The sequence below is a fragment of the Phascolarctos cinereus genome, unplaced genomic scaffold (assembly GCF_003287225.1).
Source record: "Phascolarctos cinereus isolate Bilbo 61053 unplaced genomic scaffold, phaCin_HiC Scaffold_4;HRSCAF=312, whole genome shotgun sequence".
In the NCBI taxonomy this organism is placed as follows: domain Eukaryota; kingdom Metazoa; phylum Chordata; class Mammalia; order Diprotodontia; family Phascolarctidae; genus Phascolarctos; species Phascolarctos cinereus.
In genome coordinates, this window is record NW_027555847.1 from 243029066 (window position 1) to 243048842 (window position 19777).

Genomic DNA, 19777 nt, shown 5'->3' on the forward strand with positions numbered 1-19777 from the left:
TATACTGTTGCCTCAGGATAAAATATAAACTCCTTTGCTTAGCTCTTAAAGCTTATTGCAGCCTCATCCCAACTTACCTTTCCAGCCTCATTACATACAGTACTTCCTTTCCTGTGCTTTATAGACCAGCCACAGAACACTCCATCTCCTATCTTCATGCCTTTGTATTGGCCATCCCCATGCCTGGAGTATACTTTCTTCTTATAGATTCAGCTCTTCTTTCAAGATGCAGCTAAAATGCCACTTTCTGCATGAAACCTTCCCTGGTTCCTCCAATTGCTAGTGTACTCTTCTAGTTACTGTGTATTTATTCTCTTTATAATTATTTTGTATATGTATATATGTACTTGTTCTTTCTCAGACAGAAAGTAAATTTCCTGAGAGGAGAGATTGTTTCATTCTTTGTATTTGTAATCTCAGAGATTAAGCACAGTGCCTGGCACATAGGAGGTATATAATAAATATTTTTATATTGATATTTTTCATTTGACAATCCTTTTAACAACAGAAAAATTAAAAATAAAATGTATATATTGTAAGAGTTTAGAAAAATATGCTTATCCATGTAAAATTGATTTAGCTTTTTAATTGAAGGAAAACAAAGTATTACGGACAGTACCTCTGCTTGCTGCATGCCTTCCCCAGGACAAAGTTAAGGTCAAGATTGGTCGACGCTTCAGTGAAGAAAGGTAAATCCACTTTTAATTCAACTTCCATTTTACTGTTTTATTTTTAGTTATTTCAAAATTGTGACCTGAATTTGTCCACCAACTACACCTTCTCAGGGTGGATGGTTTAACTAATCAAGTGTAATATGAATTCTTGTGTCGTGAGATTTTTGAAGTGGTCTTAAAGACAGGCAAAATAAATCAGATAAGTTGATATTTTAAACTAGCCTAAAAATTTAGTACCAGCCATTCCCAAAATTTGTTCTGTTATAAAGATGGTATAGCCTTTTTATTTTTGAAGGGAGAAGAGGTTTTCAATCTTATTTTCTTTTCTGTTCTATAATTGTGTATTGACTCATCAGCTTTCTCAGAGTATAGATCTGATGTCTTGATCCTAACTTTAATCCCTCTCCTCTATTGTGAATCTGCCTGTAGCCCAGGATTACAAAGAACATTTTCAGTGTCCTTTTCTTTTAGTGCTACCACCATTGGCCTAAATTTTCATTTCAGTGTTGTTTTGATTACTATGTTGCCTCATCAGGCAACCCATCCAAAGTGCTAGAGTCCAGAATCTGTGTAAGATAGAAATGTGTATCTCAGTAGAATGTTAGTCCCTTAAGATCATGGACTGTATTTTGTTTTGTCTTTGTATTTTTAATGGTTGGCATAGTGACTTGAATATAGTAAATACTTAATACATATTTGTTGGATTGGATTGGACATAATGCTGGTACACATGTGTATGAGAGATATATTAGGTTATAATAGATGAATTGATGCAGTTGGAGTCAGGAAAATTTGAGTTCATCCCTCACCCCTGCCACGTAACTTGTTGGGTAACCATGGCCAAGTCACTTAATCTTTCTGATCTCTAGGCAAATTTCTATGATTATGTGTTATATATCAGTTCTGACCTGCATTGGAGGAGTACATTCCTACACTTGCAGTTAGCATGTCAGTGAACTCATAGGTCTTAGATGTATTCATATAGATCCATACATATTATGAATGGAAATATATTTAGGTCAACATCAACATAATCCTCATTTGCTTCATCCTGTTGAGATGACCCTAGATTCATAATGTAATTTTGGTGGGCTCTAACAAGCTAGAAGGACTGAACCTGATGTAAGAGATAGTTTGAATGTGTTATACAAGAATAAAGTGGTTCATCACCAAGTGTTGGCCACTAGGTAATGAATCATTTGGCCATGGCAATTTATGAAACAAAGTAAAATGGAAAATGGGGTCTTTAGTACTATGTGAGCTCCTTCTGCTTCCAGAGTTGGTGGTGTGTTTGTAGACAAAGGGGACAGAATCGTTGTAGACTATCTAGAAATATATGCAGTATGTACTGAATGTGAGATCTTTGCATGCTTATTAGAAAAACTGAAGGACTTCTGTATTGATGAGGTTAAAGCATGTGAGTATCTATATGTAGGAGATGGGACAAGGTAGCATTATATTAAGAAGATTACTTATGTGAGGAAATCTAGGAACCAGAAGGAAGAAACTTGTTGGAGAGCATTTTAGCAAAGATCATTAGAGACTGAATGGAAGTAACGTTGTCAGTAATATACATTACAGACCTTTTGAATAGAAACAAGAAATAGATGAAGAGTATGGCAAATAGATTGTAAGATTTACATAGAGGCATGATATTTCAGTGATGGGAGATTTAAATTTTCAAGACATCTCCCAGAACTTGCTAACAATTTCTTAATAATTATGTGTATATATACATATGTGTATACATACATACATATATGGAAAGAGTACACACACACATATATATAGAGAGAGCAAGCAGTTAATAATTTCTTTTTTAAAAAGTGTTTTATTGATTTTTTAAATTTATAAATCTCTGAGATTTCCCTCTATATCCTTCTCTCTTCTCTCTCCCAAGGAGTAATAGTCCTTCTAAAAAGGACTTGTTTAAAGAAGAAAAATAATAAAAAGAGGAAATAGAGAAAAAAATCAGCAAAATAAATTATTACTTCAGAAAAATTTAGCATCATATTTAATGTCCCATACTTGTGGACCCCAACCTCTTCAAAAGATCGGGGAAACAATGTCTTTTTATATCTGTTCTTTGGGGCCCAGCTTATTCTTTATAATTCAGCTAGGGTTGTTCTTTCCCTTGTTGTTTTCTTGGCTCAATTTAATTTACTTTGTATCAGTTCATGTAAGTTTTCTATGCTGTTCTGTATTCTTCTTGTTTGTCATTTCTTGTAGCACAGTAAGCCTTTCATCAGTTTTTTTTGTTTGTTTGTTTTGGTGAGGAAATTGGGGTTAAGTGACTTGCCCGGGGTCACATAGCTGGTAAGTGTCAAATGTCTGAGTCTGGATTTGAACTTGGGTCCTTCTGACCCCAGGGTTAGCGCTCTATCCACTGTTCCACTTAGCTGCCTTTGCCTTTCACCAATTGATGTAGATCTACTTTGTTGTCAGTTATTTGCTACTACAAAAAATGTTACTATAAATATTTTGGCATTAACTTTTTTTTTATCAATGACCTTATCTGAGAAATTTGATGCAAATTTTTTTCCAATTAATTTACTTCCCTCTTAATGCAATATGTGTTAATTTTGTTTGTGCAGTAGCTTTTCAATTTTATATAATCAAAATTACCTACTTTATATCTTGTAATTCTCTCTATTCCTTGCTTGCTTAGGAATGTATCTCTTACCTGTTGATGTGCTTTTCTTCTACTTTTTTATAGCATGATAATTCATATTTGGGTCTCATATCCAATTTGTTGTGTCATATGGTATGTCTTTGATCTAAATAAAATTTCTCCCATATTGCTTTTCAGTTTTCTCAGTAGTTCTTATTGGAAAGGGAGGTCTTTCCTAATTTCCATTACTTCTAATTCTCCTTTTTTTAGTCCATTCCATTTATTTACTTCTCTTTTTTTAACCGCAACCAAATTATTTTCATCACTTTTTCTTTATAATCTAGTGTAAGGTCTGCAAGTATTATTCTTCATTTCATTTCCACCTTTTATTGTTGTTTCTCATAATATGCTATATCTTTTGTTCCTCCAAATGAATTTTTTTATTATTTTATAGTGTCCTATAAAATGTTCTTTGATAGTTTGATTGGTATAGCATTAAAATGGTAAATTAATTTAGGCATTATTGTAACTTTTATTATATTATCAGGACCCAAGTATGAGTACTGAATATTCCTCCAACTAATAAAGTTCTTTTATTTCTTTAATTGATTCTGTACAAGTACTGAGTATACTTTGGTAGATTGAGAAATATTTTATGCATTTTCTAGTTATTTTGAATATGACTTCCCATTCTATTGTTGTCTTATAGATCTTATTCTTATTCTTATTCTTATATAGAAAAGCTATTGATTTTTGTGTACTTATTTTGTAGCCTTCAAGTTTTCTGAAACTATTTTTCTTAATTAGTTTTATTTGCTGATTCCCTATGATGACTATCTTTATTTATATTTCCTACCTACCTATCACCTGAGGCAGCTAGGTGTCATAATGGAAAGAGCAGTATGTCTGAAGTCAAGAAGATCTAAGTTCAAATATGGCCTCAGAAATTTACTAGCTGTTGTGACCTTGGACAAATCACTTAATTCCTGCCTCAGTTTCCTTAACTGTAAAATAATGATAGTAACAGTACTTACAGGGTTGTTGTGAGGATCAGATGAGATAAAAATATTTGTAAAACACTTAAGACATTGCCTAGCAAACAATAGGTATTATATAAATCCTTTCCCCTTTTTCCCCAGCCCCCTCATCTTTATGCCTTTGATTTCTTTCTCTTGTCTTGCTATTGCTAGCATTTTTAGAACTATATCAAATAATAGTGGAGAGACCAAGTATCTTTGCTTTACTCTTGTATTCACTGGGAAAACTTCTAATCAGTCAGCAAGCATTTATTGAGCACCTACTATGTGCCAGGCACTAAGCAGTGGGAGAGAAGGAAAGACAAAAGACAGTCCTTGTTCTCAAGGAGTGTCTCCTCATTGCATATGATGCTTCCTTTTGGTTTTAGGTCAGTATTTTTTATGATATTAAAAAAGGTCTTTTTCTGCCTCTAAGCCCTCTATCCCAGGTGTAAATACAACTTGGTCATAATGAATGATTTCTTGGATGAATTGCTGTAATCTGTTTGTAGGTTTTTATTTTAAAATTTTGAATTGATATTAATGATTTTGGTCTATAGTTCTTTATTTTAGTGTTTACCAGTTTAAATATTAGGAATATATTTTTCTTATTAAAGGAGTGTGGTAGCATATTTTTAGTATTTTTATTGTAATTGAGTCTATAAAGGATTTTTCCTTTTTAAAATTTATTTGCAATATCTCTGTGCACTAATTTGTGGGCAATTTTTGTAAAAGTTCCATGTAATTCTGAGACATACCAATATTCTTTAATGGTCTCGTTTAGAAGATACTGTAAGTCTTTTAGCTCTAAATCCTCTAGTAATTTGTTGAATTCTGTATTTCTCATGTTGTTTACTTTTGTTAGATTTCTCAGATAAGGTCATTGATGAAAAGAAAGCTAATGCCAAAGTATTTATAGTAGCGTTTTTTGTAGTAGCAAAGAACGGGAAACAAAGTAGATCTGTATCAATCGGTGAAAGACAGAGGCAGCTAGGTGGAACAGTGGATAGAGCGCTAACCCTGGAGTCAGGAGGACCCGTATTCAAATCCAGCCTCAGACACTTGACACTTACTAGCTATGTGACCCTAGGCAAGTCACTTCACCCCAATTGCCTCACCAAAACAAACAAACAAAATTGGTGAAAGGCTTACTGTGCCACAAGAAACTCTGAGAGAGGAATATTGATGTCCTACTATTATTGTGTTACTATCTACATCTTCTTGCATTTCAATTAATTTTTCCTTTTATGAATTTAGATACTTTGGCATTTGGAGCATGTAAATTTAATATTGACATTGATTTATTGTCTATGGTTCTTCTTAGAAAAATGTAATTTTGTTTATATCTGTATTATGAATTTCTCTTTTTTCTTTGATAGTATGATTGCAGTTGCTGCTTTTAAAATATATTTTTACCGATGGCTTTTGTTTTCATATCACAAAATTTTTTCAAGTGTTTTTTTTCTACCTTCTCCCAGAGAGTCGTTCTAACAAGTAATAACTTTAAAAATTTTAGGAGAAAGAGTAACAAATTAGCAAAATTAATCCTTGGACTAAATTAGTATACATCACACATTTCCCTGGTCTTCAACCTCTTCTCTCCCATTTTATTTATCTTTCCATTATGCAATTTACTTACCTTTATGAATTGATAAAATATAATGTCCATGAGTTAGTTTTGGTTTTGGTCATTGTTTTCAAGGAATCTGGTTATTCTTTGATTGTCTTTACCTGTTTCTCAAATTTCTTATTCTATCGATTTTCAGTTATTTTTGAGAGTTGTACTTTATATTTTCTTCTTCTTTTTTAAATCTTTTGATTTTGTTCTAATATTTCTCATTGTTTCCTATAATCATCAAGGCCTTATTGTTCCATTATGTTTTTCAGGGAGTCTATTACTTGTCAAGTGTCTGAGGCCAGTTTTGAACTCAGGTCCTTCTAACTCCAGGGCCAGTGCTCTATACACTGAGCCACCTAGCTGCCCCTAAATTATTATTCTCTTTACAAATTTTTCCTCTAGAACACTTATTTCAGTTCTAATTTTCCTTATTTACCTCTTACTTCATTTCTTGTAGCCATCCTGTTGCAAGACTTTTTTTTAAACAGAATTAAAAAAACATTTTTTTTTTCTTTATGACTCTCATTTGCTTGTTGTAGGATTACTTTTTTTTTTAAAATCACTGATTACCTTTTGTTTTTTTTTTAATCCAAAGTTATTTCTTCATTTGGTTTGGTTCTTCCTTCCTTTCTTTCCATTTAACAGATGAAGAAATTGGGGCTTGGAGGAGTTAAGTGATTTGTATATGGTCATATAGCTAGCTAGTAATTGTCAGAAGCAAGGTTCAAACCCAGCTCTGTCTCACTCCAACTTAAGCATTTTTTTTCTTTATCTTATGCTTCTTCAAGCTGCATGAAGTATATGGAATTAGAATGGAAAGGTAAACTGGAACCAAATTGTTGTGGGCTTCCTCTTGTTAAAATGCATCAGTGGCTCCCTATTACTTAGCAATTTAAGTTCAGACTTCTTTGCTTAGTGTTCATAGTTTGTTACAAGTTTATACCTATCTTTTTCTAATATGTTTTCCCTCTCTATACTCTAAGCTCCAGCTGAACTGGATGACTCTGACTCCCAGACACCCACTTTGGTTTTCCTACTTTGTTCATACTGTTCTCTATGTTTTCAATGTCCTCTTTCTGCCTTTTCACCTGTTAAACTCCCACTCATCATTTTAAGCCCCAGCTCAAATACTATCTACTTCTTGAAGTCTTCTCTGAGCCCCTTACTTAGTGATGATGATCTTCTATAAATTTCACATAACGTTTTGTTTTGCATTGCACTCATTCATGTCTAACCTGTGGTCTAGGGGGCTTCCTCCACCAATATGTCCTGGCTCTGGACTCACAGGGTTGGGTTTATTCTGTAAGTGGCCTGACCCCAAAGGGGAGTTAGACTTTTCTTATCTCTCTAGTTTGTTTTGTACCCACCTTAGAGATTATGTTTCATGAATTAAGTACTATACAATTTCCATCTCAGGTTATCTTTTATTGTATTTTAAAGTCATTTCTGGACCCATATTTTAATGTCATATTTTTTCTGGACCAACACTTCCCTCCTTCCAACTTTTAGTCAGCTACCATGTAGTTAGGAAAGTCAAAGTCTTTGATATTCGCTTTGATATTATCTGATACACCTTGACCTTATATTTGACATTAGAGTTGGTTTAGTAGTTTCAAGGCCATGAACTTTTTACTTGACCTATGCCAGTCTATTCCAGAATAGAGCTGGACAAAGTCTGAGGTTCTTGCCTATCCATAACCTAGGTGGCTCAAACTTGTTTTGGACCTCTTTTCTCAGTAAAATGAGGTTTTCTGTGGATAGAGTGAATTAAATTGTGTGAAATGCTTGCCCATGCTTAACAGCAAGGGAGTGAGGAGTTCTAACTGTGAAGAGTAATAATTCTTGTTTTGGGTTAGAACCAAAATACCAATAGCTGCCAGGAGAGAGGTGCCACATAAAGGGAATAATGGTAGAGATGGGAAAGACCAGGGAATGACTAACTTCTGGTTGTTATTTGGGGAATGCACAGTATCTTAATTTTTTTTTACTTAGAGTTACTGTTTTTCCTGTTTGGATGAATGGTGTCATGGATGGGTGAGACAGGGAAAATTTAATATAAAATATTTCTTCAAGTCACTAAAGAACTTTTTTTCTCCTTGTTTTCATTTTAGAGATCCTGAACTTTCAGCTATTTGCCGAAATCCTGGCACTTTAATTTTGTATCCTGGTGCTGAAGCAATTAATTTGGAAGAATTGATATCAAATTCTCCTAATCATCTTTCTACTATCATCATCATTGATGGGACATGGAGCCAAGCTAAAGACATTTTCTATAAGAATTCCCTATTTCGACTTCCTAGACAGGTAAATGAAACATTGTGTATGTGTGTGTGTGTATGCACATACATTATACAAATATATGTATATTTATGTATCTATATATTTGTTTGAGATTGTGTATGTGTATATATGTATATTTTCAAATATGAACCATGTATATTGCTGTATCCTTCAATGAAGAAACTAAAGTATTTTAATGATGAAATCATGATATTAAGTTATTGTATTTTAAATGGACTGATTTGTTGTTAAATGGGACCTTAAAATTCACGTCTATAACATCTTGGTACATGGTTCAAACACATAGTAATATATGTGTTGGGCTTCTGTAAGTGTTGTTACCATTAATGTTCAGTGAATGATTATTCTGTTACTTTAAATTTATAGATATATAGTAACATGCTGTTTTCTGCTAAGTACTTTTAATTAGTTATTACTTATATAACATTATGGGGACTAATTTTTTTCCTCTAATAATGAGTTACTGTAATTATTGATAACTATATAGTAGTACTTATAGTATGGAAAATAAGCATTCCAAATCACCTTGGTTTTTCCTATGTGGATAGTTAGACCAAAATCTTTTTGAATAATTATAGATCTCATTTAGGAGTATCATTAATGTTTCAGGGTTTGATGCAATCAGCATAATGCCATCTGTGTGTAGGAACATCTGGATGACCTCACCAACCACAGGGAATCACTCTGCCTTGGTAGTTCTCTATGACAGAGGCAAATTCTTTTGACAAGCATATTTCTCCATTTTTTTTCACTCGATTGACGTTTATCAGAGGATTGTAAAAAGAGTTATCTTACATGATTTTAAAATATACATGGGTGATAACTTTTGGATAACTTCATGGAATTACATACTTTTTTATAATCAACAGAAACAAACATAGTGGAATCTTTTGTTCTCTACACCTTTAGGTAAACTGTGTTTCTGTAAAGATGTGGTCTGCTGTAGAACATAGTTTATCTTCTGATTACTTTCATAAAGGTTGCATTTGATACAGGTGTAAATTCTCAATTTTTTTTAGCAGTTTTTGTTTACAGAGTCTACCCAAATTATTGTAGTCTTTGGGTTTATTGAAAATTATATTACTGTATTTCTTTGCATCTGGATCTTATGCATCTAATCTCTTCCACTAATCTATTGCTAGTTTTAAATATCATTGTATTGTAATATAGTGTGAGATAAGATATTGCCATAACCCTATCTTTCCCACATTTGTTCCTGTTTCCCCTGAGATTGTTGACGTTTTGTCCTTCTAGATGAATTCTGTGACTATTTTTTCACAGTCTTTAGTAGTTTCATTGGCTTATAATGAATGTTTAAATTAATTGAACCAATATTGCCATTTATATTTTATTACCATGACACAAGTATGAGCAATTTATATGTCTTTTAGGTCTGTTTATTTCTTCATAGGGTGTTTTGTAGTTGTACTCATGTAGTTCTTGTAGGTGCCATCCCAATTTTTTTCTGTTTTGTTATTTTGAAAGGAATTTTACTTTCTAATTCTTCTGGCTGGTTTTTGTTGGTAATATACAGAAAGAATGATGATTTATGTGGGTTTATTTTATATCTTTCTATTTTGCTGTAGTTAGTAATTGTATCATTTAACTTTTTATTTGAATATTTAGGATTCTCTAATTAGATTACCATTATCATCTGCAAAAAGTGACAATTTTTTTTGATTCTGCTTATTCCCTTAATTTCTTTTTTTCCTTCAAATTATAATGATGTCAATGGATATTCTGGCTTTAACTCTGACTTTATTGGAGAGGCCTTCTTTTCATATAAAGATGTCTCTTGGTGTTAGAAACTATTTACCATGTTAAGAGTAGGTCCATTTATTTGTATGCTTTCTAGTGTTTTTAATTAAAAAAATGGTTATTACAGTTTGTCAAAAAGCTTTTTTTGCATCTGTTGATGTCATTGTATGATTTTTATATTTTCATTATTAATGTAGTCTATTATATTTATGGTTTTCCTAATATTGAATATCCTGTATTTGTGGCATCGAATCAACCTGGTCATACTCAATAATCCTTTAATATGTTGCTTTAGTCTTTTTGTTAATATTATATTTAATACTGTATTTTTCTGTTGATCATTATTAAGGATAGTTTCTTTTTCTATTTTGCCTCTCTCATATCAAGACAGTATTTGTATCAGAGAAGGAATTTGATAAGCTCTTTTGTTTTCTATTTTTAGCAAAATTAGACAAATATTGAGATTATTTTTTTTTAAATGTTTGATAGAATTCACTTGTAAATCCATTGGTACTTAGGTTTTTTTCCTGGGTGTTAATTTATGGCTTATTTAATTCCTTTTTATGGGATTGATCTACTTAAATTCTCTATTTCTTGTTCTGTTTATCTGAGTATTTGACATTTCCCTAAATATTCATTTAATTAAATTATCAATTTTGTTAGTATATAATTAGGTAAAATTATTTCTAATTATCTCTTCATTGTTGTGAATTTTTTCTTTTTTGATGCTTTCAATTTTATTTTATTTTTTCTTTTCAAAATTAGGCTACCTAATAGTTTATCTATTTTATTAGTTTTTTCAACAAACCGGTTCCTAGTTTTATTCGTCATTTGGATGGTTATTTTTGCTTTCAATTTTGTTATCTTCCTTGATTTTCACAATTTCTGTTTTGTTGTTGAATTATTCTGTAAAGAATTTACATTCTGTGGGAAGAGAGAACTTGCATATAATTAGTATATACAAAGAACTGACAATCAGGTTGATTTCCGAAAAACCTGGAAAGACTTACATGAACTGATGCAAAGTGAAGTGAACAGAATCAGGAGAACATTGTACACAGTAACAGCAATATTGTAAGATGAAGAACAGTGAATGACTTAGCTATTCTCACCAATACAGTGATACAAGACAACCCTAAAGGATTATGACAAAGCATACTATCTACCTCCAGAGAAAGAATCAATACTGTCTGAATATAGACTGAAGCATGTTATTTTTTACCTTCTTTCCTTTTTTTTATTCGAGTCTTCTTGTACAAAATTACTAACATGGAAATGTTTTATGTGACTGCATATGTGTAAACCATATCAGATTGCTGCTTCACGGAGCAATAGAATTTTGAACTCAAAATTTTAAACATTGTTTTAACATGAAATTTGGGAAAAATAAAATATATAAAAATAATTAGTATATACAGAACGTTCACAAAATAAACACAAGGCAGTTTAGGAAGTAAGGGTCCTAGCAGTCAGGCCTATCAGAAAAGCTGAATCTTGAAGCAAGTAAAGGATTCAGAGAACCAGAGGTAACGTTCCAGAAATGAGGGACAGCAATTCAAAGGCACAGAAATGGAAGATGTATGTGAGGAATGGAAAAGAAGCTGGTTTAATTGAAGGTGGAGTCTGGGAAGGAGAGTAACATATAATGAAACTGGAAAGGAAACTTTATGAAGGATTTTAACTGCATTAATATTTTTTCTTACAGGCAATAGGAGACACTGGAGTTTATTGACTAGCATGGTAACATGGTCAGACTTTCATGTATGGAGAATTACTTTGGCAGTGGTGGAGGATGGATTGGATAGGAGAGAGACTCGAAGGAAGGAGGTGATGAGGGCCTGAACTAAGGAGAGGACTATGTGAATATGACGAGTTAAATGCCAGAGATGTTGTAGAGGTAGAAACAAGATTTGGCCACTTATATGTTGAATTAGGAAGAGTTGGGGATATTACCATGGTTATAAACCCGGGAGACTAGAAAAGTGGTGATGCCCTTCAAAGAAATAGGAAATTCTTAAAAGGGTTATTTTTTTTTGTGGAATAGATAATGTATTTTGTTTGGTCATATTGAATTTAAGATGCCTAAGGGACATTCAGTTGGAGAAGAGCGATTGAGACTGGAGATGTACATCTGGGTGTCATCTGCAGAAAGATGTCAGTTGAACCCAGGGGAGTTGATGAGGTCACTACATGAAAGAGTATATAGAGAGTAGAATTCCCAAGAGAAATGTACCCACAGGTAAGGTATGTGATGTGAATGTTAGGCCAACAAAGGATTACCTTTCCACCCTCCAGCCTTTAGGCCTTTACATAAGGGGTAGGAATCTGTGGCCTTGAGGCCACCTGTATGAGAGATTTTATCAGATACTTTGCTGGAATCTATGTATATTTTGATAAAGTGAGGGAAATTTAAGTCAGGAATTAATTAGAAGGGATTCAGAGAGGTGAAGGACAGAGAAATTTAAACACTTTAGTAGTTGCTATACTGCTCTGTAGATCAATTTAAAATGAAGATAAAACATTTTTCTAATTATAAATATCAGAAAATATGAATTTAGTTTATCCAAAAATTTTCCAAGGGCAGCTAGGTGGCACAGTGGATAGAGTGCTGGGCCTAAAGTCAGGAAGACGACTGAGTACAAATCTGACCTCAGACTATGTGACTTCCCTAGCTATGTGACCCTGAGCAAGTCACTTAACTCTGTTTGCCTCAGTTTCCTCAACTGGAGAAGGCAGTGTCAAATAATTCCAGTATATTTGCCAAGAAAACCCTAAATAGGGTCACGAAGAGTTGGGCACGACTGAACAAAAATAATAAGCACATTTTCAGGAATGAATTTTATTGTTGTAAAACATTTACTTGAAGTAATTGTAGATTTGATGTAGAAACTGTTATTGAAATTAGAATTATTATTGCTAAAATTTAAAGTAATAGATCTGTAAATTGTTGAGATGAGGGTATTCTTTTCACAATAATAATGATGATGTTTAAATAACACTTCAAGATTGATGTATTTGTGTAGAGATTAATTAGAACTAATATTTGATTTTTATCGTAATGGAAACTAATGAATACATGTGTATAGTATTACATATATAATGAAATCTAACCAGCCCTTGCCTAATATAAAATGACAGATACTAAAAGATCATGCAGTAATATAAAAAGCCATTTATGTCATACAACAGGTTATCTAAAACATCTTTATAATTTATAAGCCTATAGCATCTGGTTCTTTGATGTCATTATCAGTGTTGCAGACAATCAGATTTCCAAGCTCCATATGGCAATCACTTGTGTATACATATTATATTTTCCCCCAAATATTTTTAACAATAGCTAGTACTGAATGATTAAAGTTAGAAGTATTATTCATTTATTGTGAAAAAAAATGTTGTAGCACAGAAAATGACAACAGGGTTTGTCCCAAATGAATATTTAAAGGGATTGAAAGAATATATCCTTTTTTTAGTTTGTGAAAATGGAAAAAAAAACCCAGCAGCACATTTTAATACACACCTATATCTATATCTATATTTACTATGAATATCTGTAAAGTTGAGATAATTATGGAGAATTGTATATATTTAAGTATGTTTTCAAATAAACTATTAAATCTTACCTAAAAATGTTACTCATTAATAGATAGATGTTTTCAGGTGTTGATAGGTGATTTGACAATAATATTTGATACTTTTAGAAGTATAGAAGTTTAGAAGTATAAATGCTTTACATTGTATATATTGCAGTTATTCATAGCAATCTACAAATAGATGTACTTCCTGTGCATGGGTAATTTAATGGATCTGCTCTTTATTACTATAGGAACAACTTCCAGTTCATGGGGATGGCAGTTTATCTTGTCTTTTATTCTTGTCCTTGTTATCCCTTGAATCTTCCAAAAGGGGCCCGTCCATGCAGTGTTCTGGGGGCTGACCTCACATAACATTCCAGCTCCTGCCTCTTTGCCTTTGAGCTAGCTGTCCCCTCTGCCTAGAATGTGCCTCACTTCCACCTCTTAGAACCTTTTATTCCCTTTAAGGTTCAGCCTTAAAACAAGGTGTGGTGCCACTTCTGCATGAACACTTTTCTTATTTCCCCAGATACTAGTTGCCTTCTACTCTGAAAATTGCTTTGTGTATAGCAGCATGTGTATTTATTGTGTACCCTGATAGAATGTAAGGTCCTTGATGAAAGGAACTGTTTTATTTTTCTCTGTATTCCCAGGGCCTAACATGATGCCTGGAACATTATAGGACTTTGATAAATGTTTGTTAACTGACTGATCTGCATGAGTAGTTTCCTCACTTGGACTTTCCTATACTGATGAAATCATAGCCAGAGAAAAATAAAAGTATCTCCTATTTGCAGAGTACTGTGATATATATTGTTATATGTGAGATACACACACACACACATACACATATATATACACACACACACATATATATGTATATATATATACACATACACATTTAGTCAACATAAATATTTATATGTGTTATATGTATTAAGTCAATAAAAATTTATTAAATTCATTTATTTATGAAAATAAAGGAAAAAAGTTAAAGGCGAGGCAGATGTAAGAATAAAGCTAATGAGTTTGGTTATGGATATGTGCCATAAGTGCATCCAAACGGAAGTGTCCAGCAGACAATTGGAGTTGTAGAATTGGAATTAAGGAGTCATTTGTCAAAATTATGAGACAAAAAGAGCCTAGGAATTGTTTCAGCCAGCAAACATTTGACCTCTTTCATAACCTGAGAGATCTGGCAGCTAAGGACGACACTAGTTTAGTTTATAAACTTGTTTGCAAAGTCTTAAAAAGGAGGATGCCAGAAGAATAGGAACAGTTTTACCTCACAAAACAGTGGGAAACGATTGAAGGAAAAATGAATTTGAAGAAAGTTTGGTTATAGATCCAACAAAACAAAGTCATCTGTAGAGCATTTAAGGATCTGAATGAAAGAATAACATAACAAATTGAAAAAATCTGTAAAGATTTTTTTTTCGTAATAAATTCACTTCATCATTAAGGTCAGTGAAGCCACAATATTTGGATTATAATGTCATAGAGCCAGATGTGCTACATGGGAACTTGGAAATGATGCTGAAGAAAAGAAACATAGAAGCACCAAAAACTTGTCGACCCTCACAGCCAGCTCTGAAAACAGCAGCAAGAAAAAACCAGAAGCTGAGGATGGTACCTCCCTGCCCCCAGGGGAGCAGAGGGCAAGTTTAACATAAAGTTCAAAGTTAAGAAGTAGGCTGGAAGAATGAGCAAACAAAAACAGCAAAAAAGAATTTGTCTACAAAAAACTACCGTGGTGTCTGGGAAGACCAAGACATAAACTCAGAAGAAGACAAAAATGTGAAAATCCCAAATGGGGTCATGAAGGGTTCAGCATGACTGAACTGAATAACATCAACAGAGCCCATTTGGAACTTGTCTTGGTATAATATGTGAGGTGTTGGTCTAAACCGAATTCCTGTTATATTGCTGTCTGGTTTTCCTAGCAATTTTTATCAAATACTGAGTTCTTCCAGTAGTTGATATTTTTGGATTTACTGAGCACTAGGCTACTAGGTTTATTTGCTTCTGTGTACCATATGTCTAATCTATTCCACCCATTGTTCAATATTCATAGTATAGTATAATTTTGTAGTGTAGTTTTAGATTTGATGCTACCAGGACCCTGTCTCCCCCCCCCACCTTTTTTTTTCTCTATTTCTCTTGGAATTCTTGACGTTTTATAGATTCTTGATTTTTTATACCTACAGATGAATTTCATTATTTTTTTCTAGTATTATAAAGTGACCTTTTGGTAGTTAGATTGGTAGGGCACTGAATAAATATATTAAATTGGATAATATTGTCATTTTCATTATATTGGCTCAGCCTACACATGAGCAATTCATATTCTCTAATTATTTAGATGTTTTTATTTGTATAAGCAGTGTTTTACACCTGTAGTCATATTATTCCTAACTGTATCTTGCTAGGTAAACTACTAAATATTTTAAAAATTTGTACATTCTGCATTTATTGTAACTGGAATTTCCCTTTCTATCTCTCCCTGATAGATTTGTATTGCTATTATAAAGAAATTCTGGTGACTTATGTGGATTTATTTTTTAACCCCATAACTTTACTGAAACTATTGTTTTAATTTTTTTAGTTGACTTTCTAGAATTCTCTGGGTATACCATCGTATCTTTGCAAAAAGTAAAAATTTTGTTTCTTCTTTACCTATGCTATTTCTGAAATTTCTTTTTCTTGTCATATTGCTATAGCTAGCATTTGTAGCCTTATGTCAAATAGAAGTGTTGACAACAGACACCCCTGATACTACTGGAAAGGACTATAGTTTATACCTATTACATATAATTTTGGCTCTTGGTTATAGATATATATTATTTGCCATGTTAAGAAAAAGGCTATCTATTTCTATTTTTTTTAGTGTTTTAACAGAAATGGGTATTATATTTTTTTCAAAATTTTTTCTGCTTCTATTGATATAATTATATGATTTTTGATCCTAATATTAAACCAACCCTACATTTTTGGCATAAATCAAACATGGTGTATAATCTTTGTGATAAGTTACTGTAGCCTCTTTGCTCCTGTTCTATTTAACATTTTAATGTTCATTAGGAATATTCGTCTATAGTTTGCTTTGCTTTGACTCTTGTTGGTATAATCATCAAGATCATGTTTGTATCATAGAAGGAATTTGGTAGGAGCTCTTATTTTTGTAAACAATTTGTATAATATAAGAATTGGTCTTTGAATGAGAGAATTCACTAGTCTGGAGCTCATTTGGGTTGTTTAAACTGTATTTCTTATTATACTAATTTGAGTATTTTATACTTTTGTAAATATTCATTGATTTCATTTGTTATTAGTTTTATTGGCATTTAGTTGGTCAAAAGAGTTTCTGATTATAAACTTCATTTCTTCTTCACTTATTATGAATTCTGCTTTTTCATTTTTTGATATAGGTAATGATAAAATTCAGAGCTTACATAGCAAATAAAAAATACCACAAACAGTAGGGAAAAAAAGGTTTCAAGTACCAAGATATGTCAGGATCACAAAAGATATAGCAGCTACCATTATAAAGGAGTAATATTTCAGAAGTCAAAAGATATAGGCATATTACAAATGATATTAAAGAAGGTGCATGATGGTCTGCTTTACTGCTGTACCCTAAGGAGCAATGAGTTTTTTTATGTGACTTGCAGCTGAAACCTCCCATGTGTATTTGTCTTCTCTTTTAGACTGTAAGCTCCTAGAGAGCAGGGACTGGCTTGCTCCTCTTCTGTTTATATCCTCAGTGCTTAGGAGAGGGCTTTGCACACAGCAGGAACTTAAATTCCTTTTTATTCATCTATTTGTTCATTTGGCTATGAAAGGAAAGAGGGATATAGAATGATAGTTTAAGGTGATGGTAGTGTCTACTCTAGATCATCTGAGGTCTCATCCAGCTCAAAATCTCTGATCAAATGATTCTCTTAAAATGGGTTTTGAGATTCTCTAAGAGTCAATGGTCACTCTAGTTTGATGGTACATTCTTTCTGTGGTAAGTAGCAGCTGCGTGTATATGTCTCCTGCAATGCCTAGAATAATACCTTACAGAGGGAAAGTCCACAAAAATATTTGTTGATTTGTTGATTCATATAAGGCTAAGACTCACTTTATAACATATAACATAACATTTAAAAAAGTAAATTCTTTTTCCTTGATACCTGAAAGTTTGTCTAAATAAAGCCTGTTGCAGTAGAAAGGATGCTGGATTTGGAGTCAGAGAGCCTGGGTTCAAGTTCCAGCTCTCTTACTTACCACTTGGGTGAGCTTTGGTGAATCACTTCATCTCCCTGACTCATATTTTCCTCATTTATAAAAGGAAGGGATTGAAATAGAAACTTCATGAAGTCTCTTTCATTTCTAAATCTATGATTCTGTGATCCTAAATAGAGAGAATACACAGGATACCTGCAAGGAGAAATTCTTAATTTATTATGTGCATATAGTTTACCCATTAGAATGTGGTTTTTCCCTTTCTAAATGCTTGTTGATGGATTGATTGACTACCCTTCCTGAACATAATAATAATAGCAAGCATTTACATATGATATTTCATTTGATCTTCACAACTCTGTGAGATAGGCATTGTTACTATCCCCATTTTACAGATGAGAAAGCTGAGGCAGAGTGAGGTTAAGTGACAGCCAATAAGTGTCTGAGACAGGGTTTAGACTCAGGTCTTCCTGATTCTGAGACCAATAATCTTATCTGCTATACCACGTAGATGAATTTCATCTCACTGCTTTTTCTCTGTTTTCCTCCTCCCTCACTGTTCACATCTTCTCAGGCTCCTTTTTTGGATCACCATCTCCTTATAATCCCTCACTCCACATATCTAATCAGTTGCCATATCTTCTTGTTTCTACTTCTACAACATCTCTTGCATCTTGCCTCTCTCCACTCTCAATTCTCTCCCCTTTTCTTTACAGTTACCATGTTAGCCTTGATCCTCATTTCTTCTTGACTCGATCACTGTAGCAGCCTCCTAAATGGTTAGCCTGCCTCGAGCCTCTCCCCACTCCAGTTTGCTGTACACACTACTGGCTAGCTAATTTTCCTTAGGCACAGAGCTGACCATTTCATTCTCCTACTCGATCAATTCCAGTGACTCCCTGTTGCCTTAGAATAGAATATAAACTCTTGTTTGGGTTTTAAAGCCTTTCACAACCTGGACCCTTCCTAACTTTCCAGCCTTATTGGGCATTATTCCCTTTCTTATACTTTGTGATCCAGCCTTTTCTTTGTCCTTTCCTTGGGACATGCCATCTTCAGTTTCTGTACTAGCTATTTTGTACTAGTTCTTCCCATGTTTCAAATGTACTCCCTGATTGCCTCTACCTCATAGTTCTTTTATTCCTTTAAGATGCAGCAATAGCACCATCCTGTGCATCAAGCTTTTCTAATCCCTGCAAAAGCAAATGACCTCCCTCCTAAACTGCCTTGTATTTAATTCCTTTTTATGTGTATTTATTAATTTTATATTTATGCTCTATGTTTTTTTATGAAAATATTTGTCTTCCCATTAGAACAGAAGTTCCTTGTAAGTAGGTATTATTTCATTCTTGGTACTTGTGTCCCCCATGTTTAGCATAATGCTTGACACAGAGTAGGCACTTAATAAAGTCTTGTTGGTTGATTGATTAATACATATTTTAGGATATTATTAACTTTTCCTGAGTCTTCTCTGTTATAACAGTTTATTTGGCTTTTCTTATTTCTCTGGCTTTATCTGGTGGTGATAATTCTATCAATAAATTAAATGGTGATTTAAAAAATTCAAAATATTATATATATTCTTGCCTGTGGATTAGATATTATTATTATTTGTCTTCTAAAGTATTTTCTACTATGAATAAATTTTAAATCTCTGATTTGCTTGGCCTTTATTGAGAATGTATATTTGTATAAGACATTTTGCTTGCATGTTAAATTGGTTCATCAGCAGGCTTAATTGAGTTTCAAGAATTTCTGCAAACAAGAACGTTAAGTTGAAAAAGCTTAAAATGATTATTTATGGACATAATACATATAGTATGGTGACTTTTCTAGTGAGCAGTATGATTATACTGATTGTTTTTTAGGCTTTTTATTGTGCTGACACTCCATTAGAAAAACACATTATTCAGAGATGTTTTGCATAGCCATGTTTGAAGGAAGGCCACAAGTGATTGTGTATACACTACAGGCTTTCTTACAACAGCTGTCATAGT

General features: G+C 33.0%; 1 protein-coding gene across 1 annotated transcript in view; it reads left to right on the top strand.

The window, feature by feature from the left end:
* Positions 1–19777, top strand: part of DTWD2 (DTW motif tRNA-uridine aminocarboxypropyltransferase 2) — a 128691-nt gene that overhangs the window by 33994 nt on the left and 74920 nt on the right. Inside the window, exons 3-4 of the mRNA XM_020979017.2 lie at positions 595–689; positions 8031–8223. Of these exons, the coding sequence (XP_020834676.1) occupies positions 595–689; positions 8031–8223 (288 nt within the window). The remainder of the gene's footprint in view (positions 1–594; positions 690–8030; positions 8224–19777) is intronic.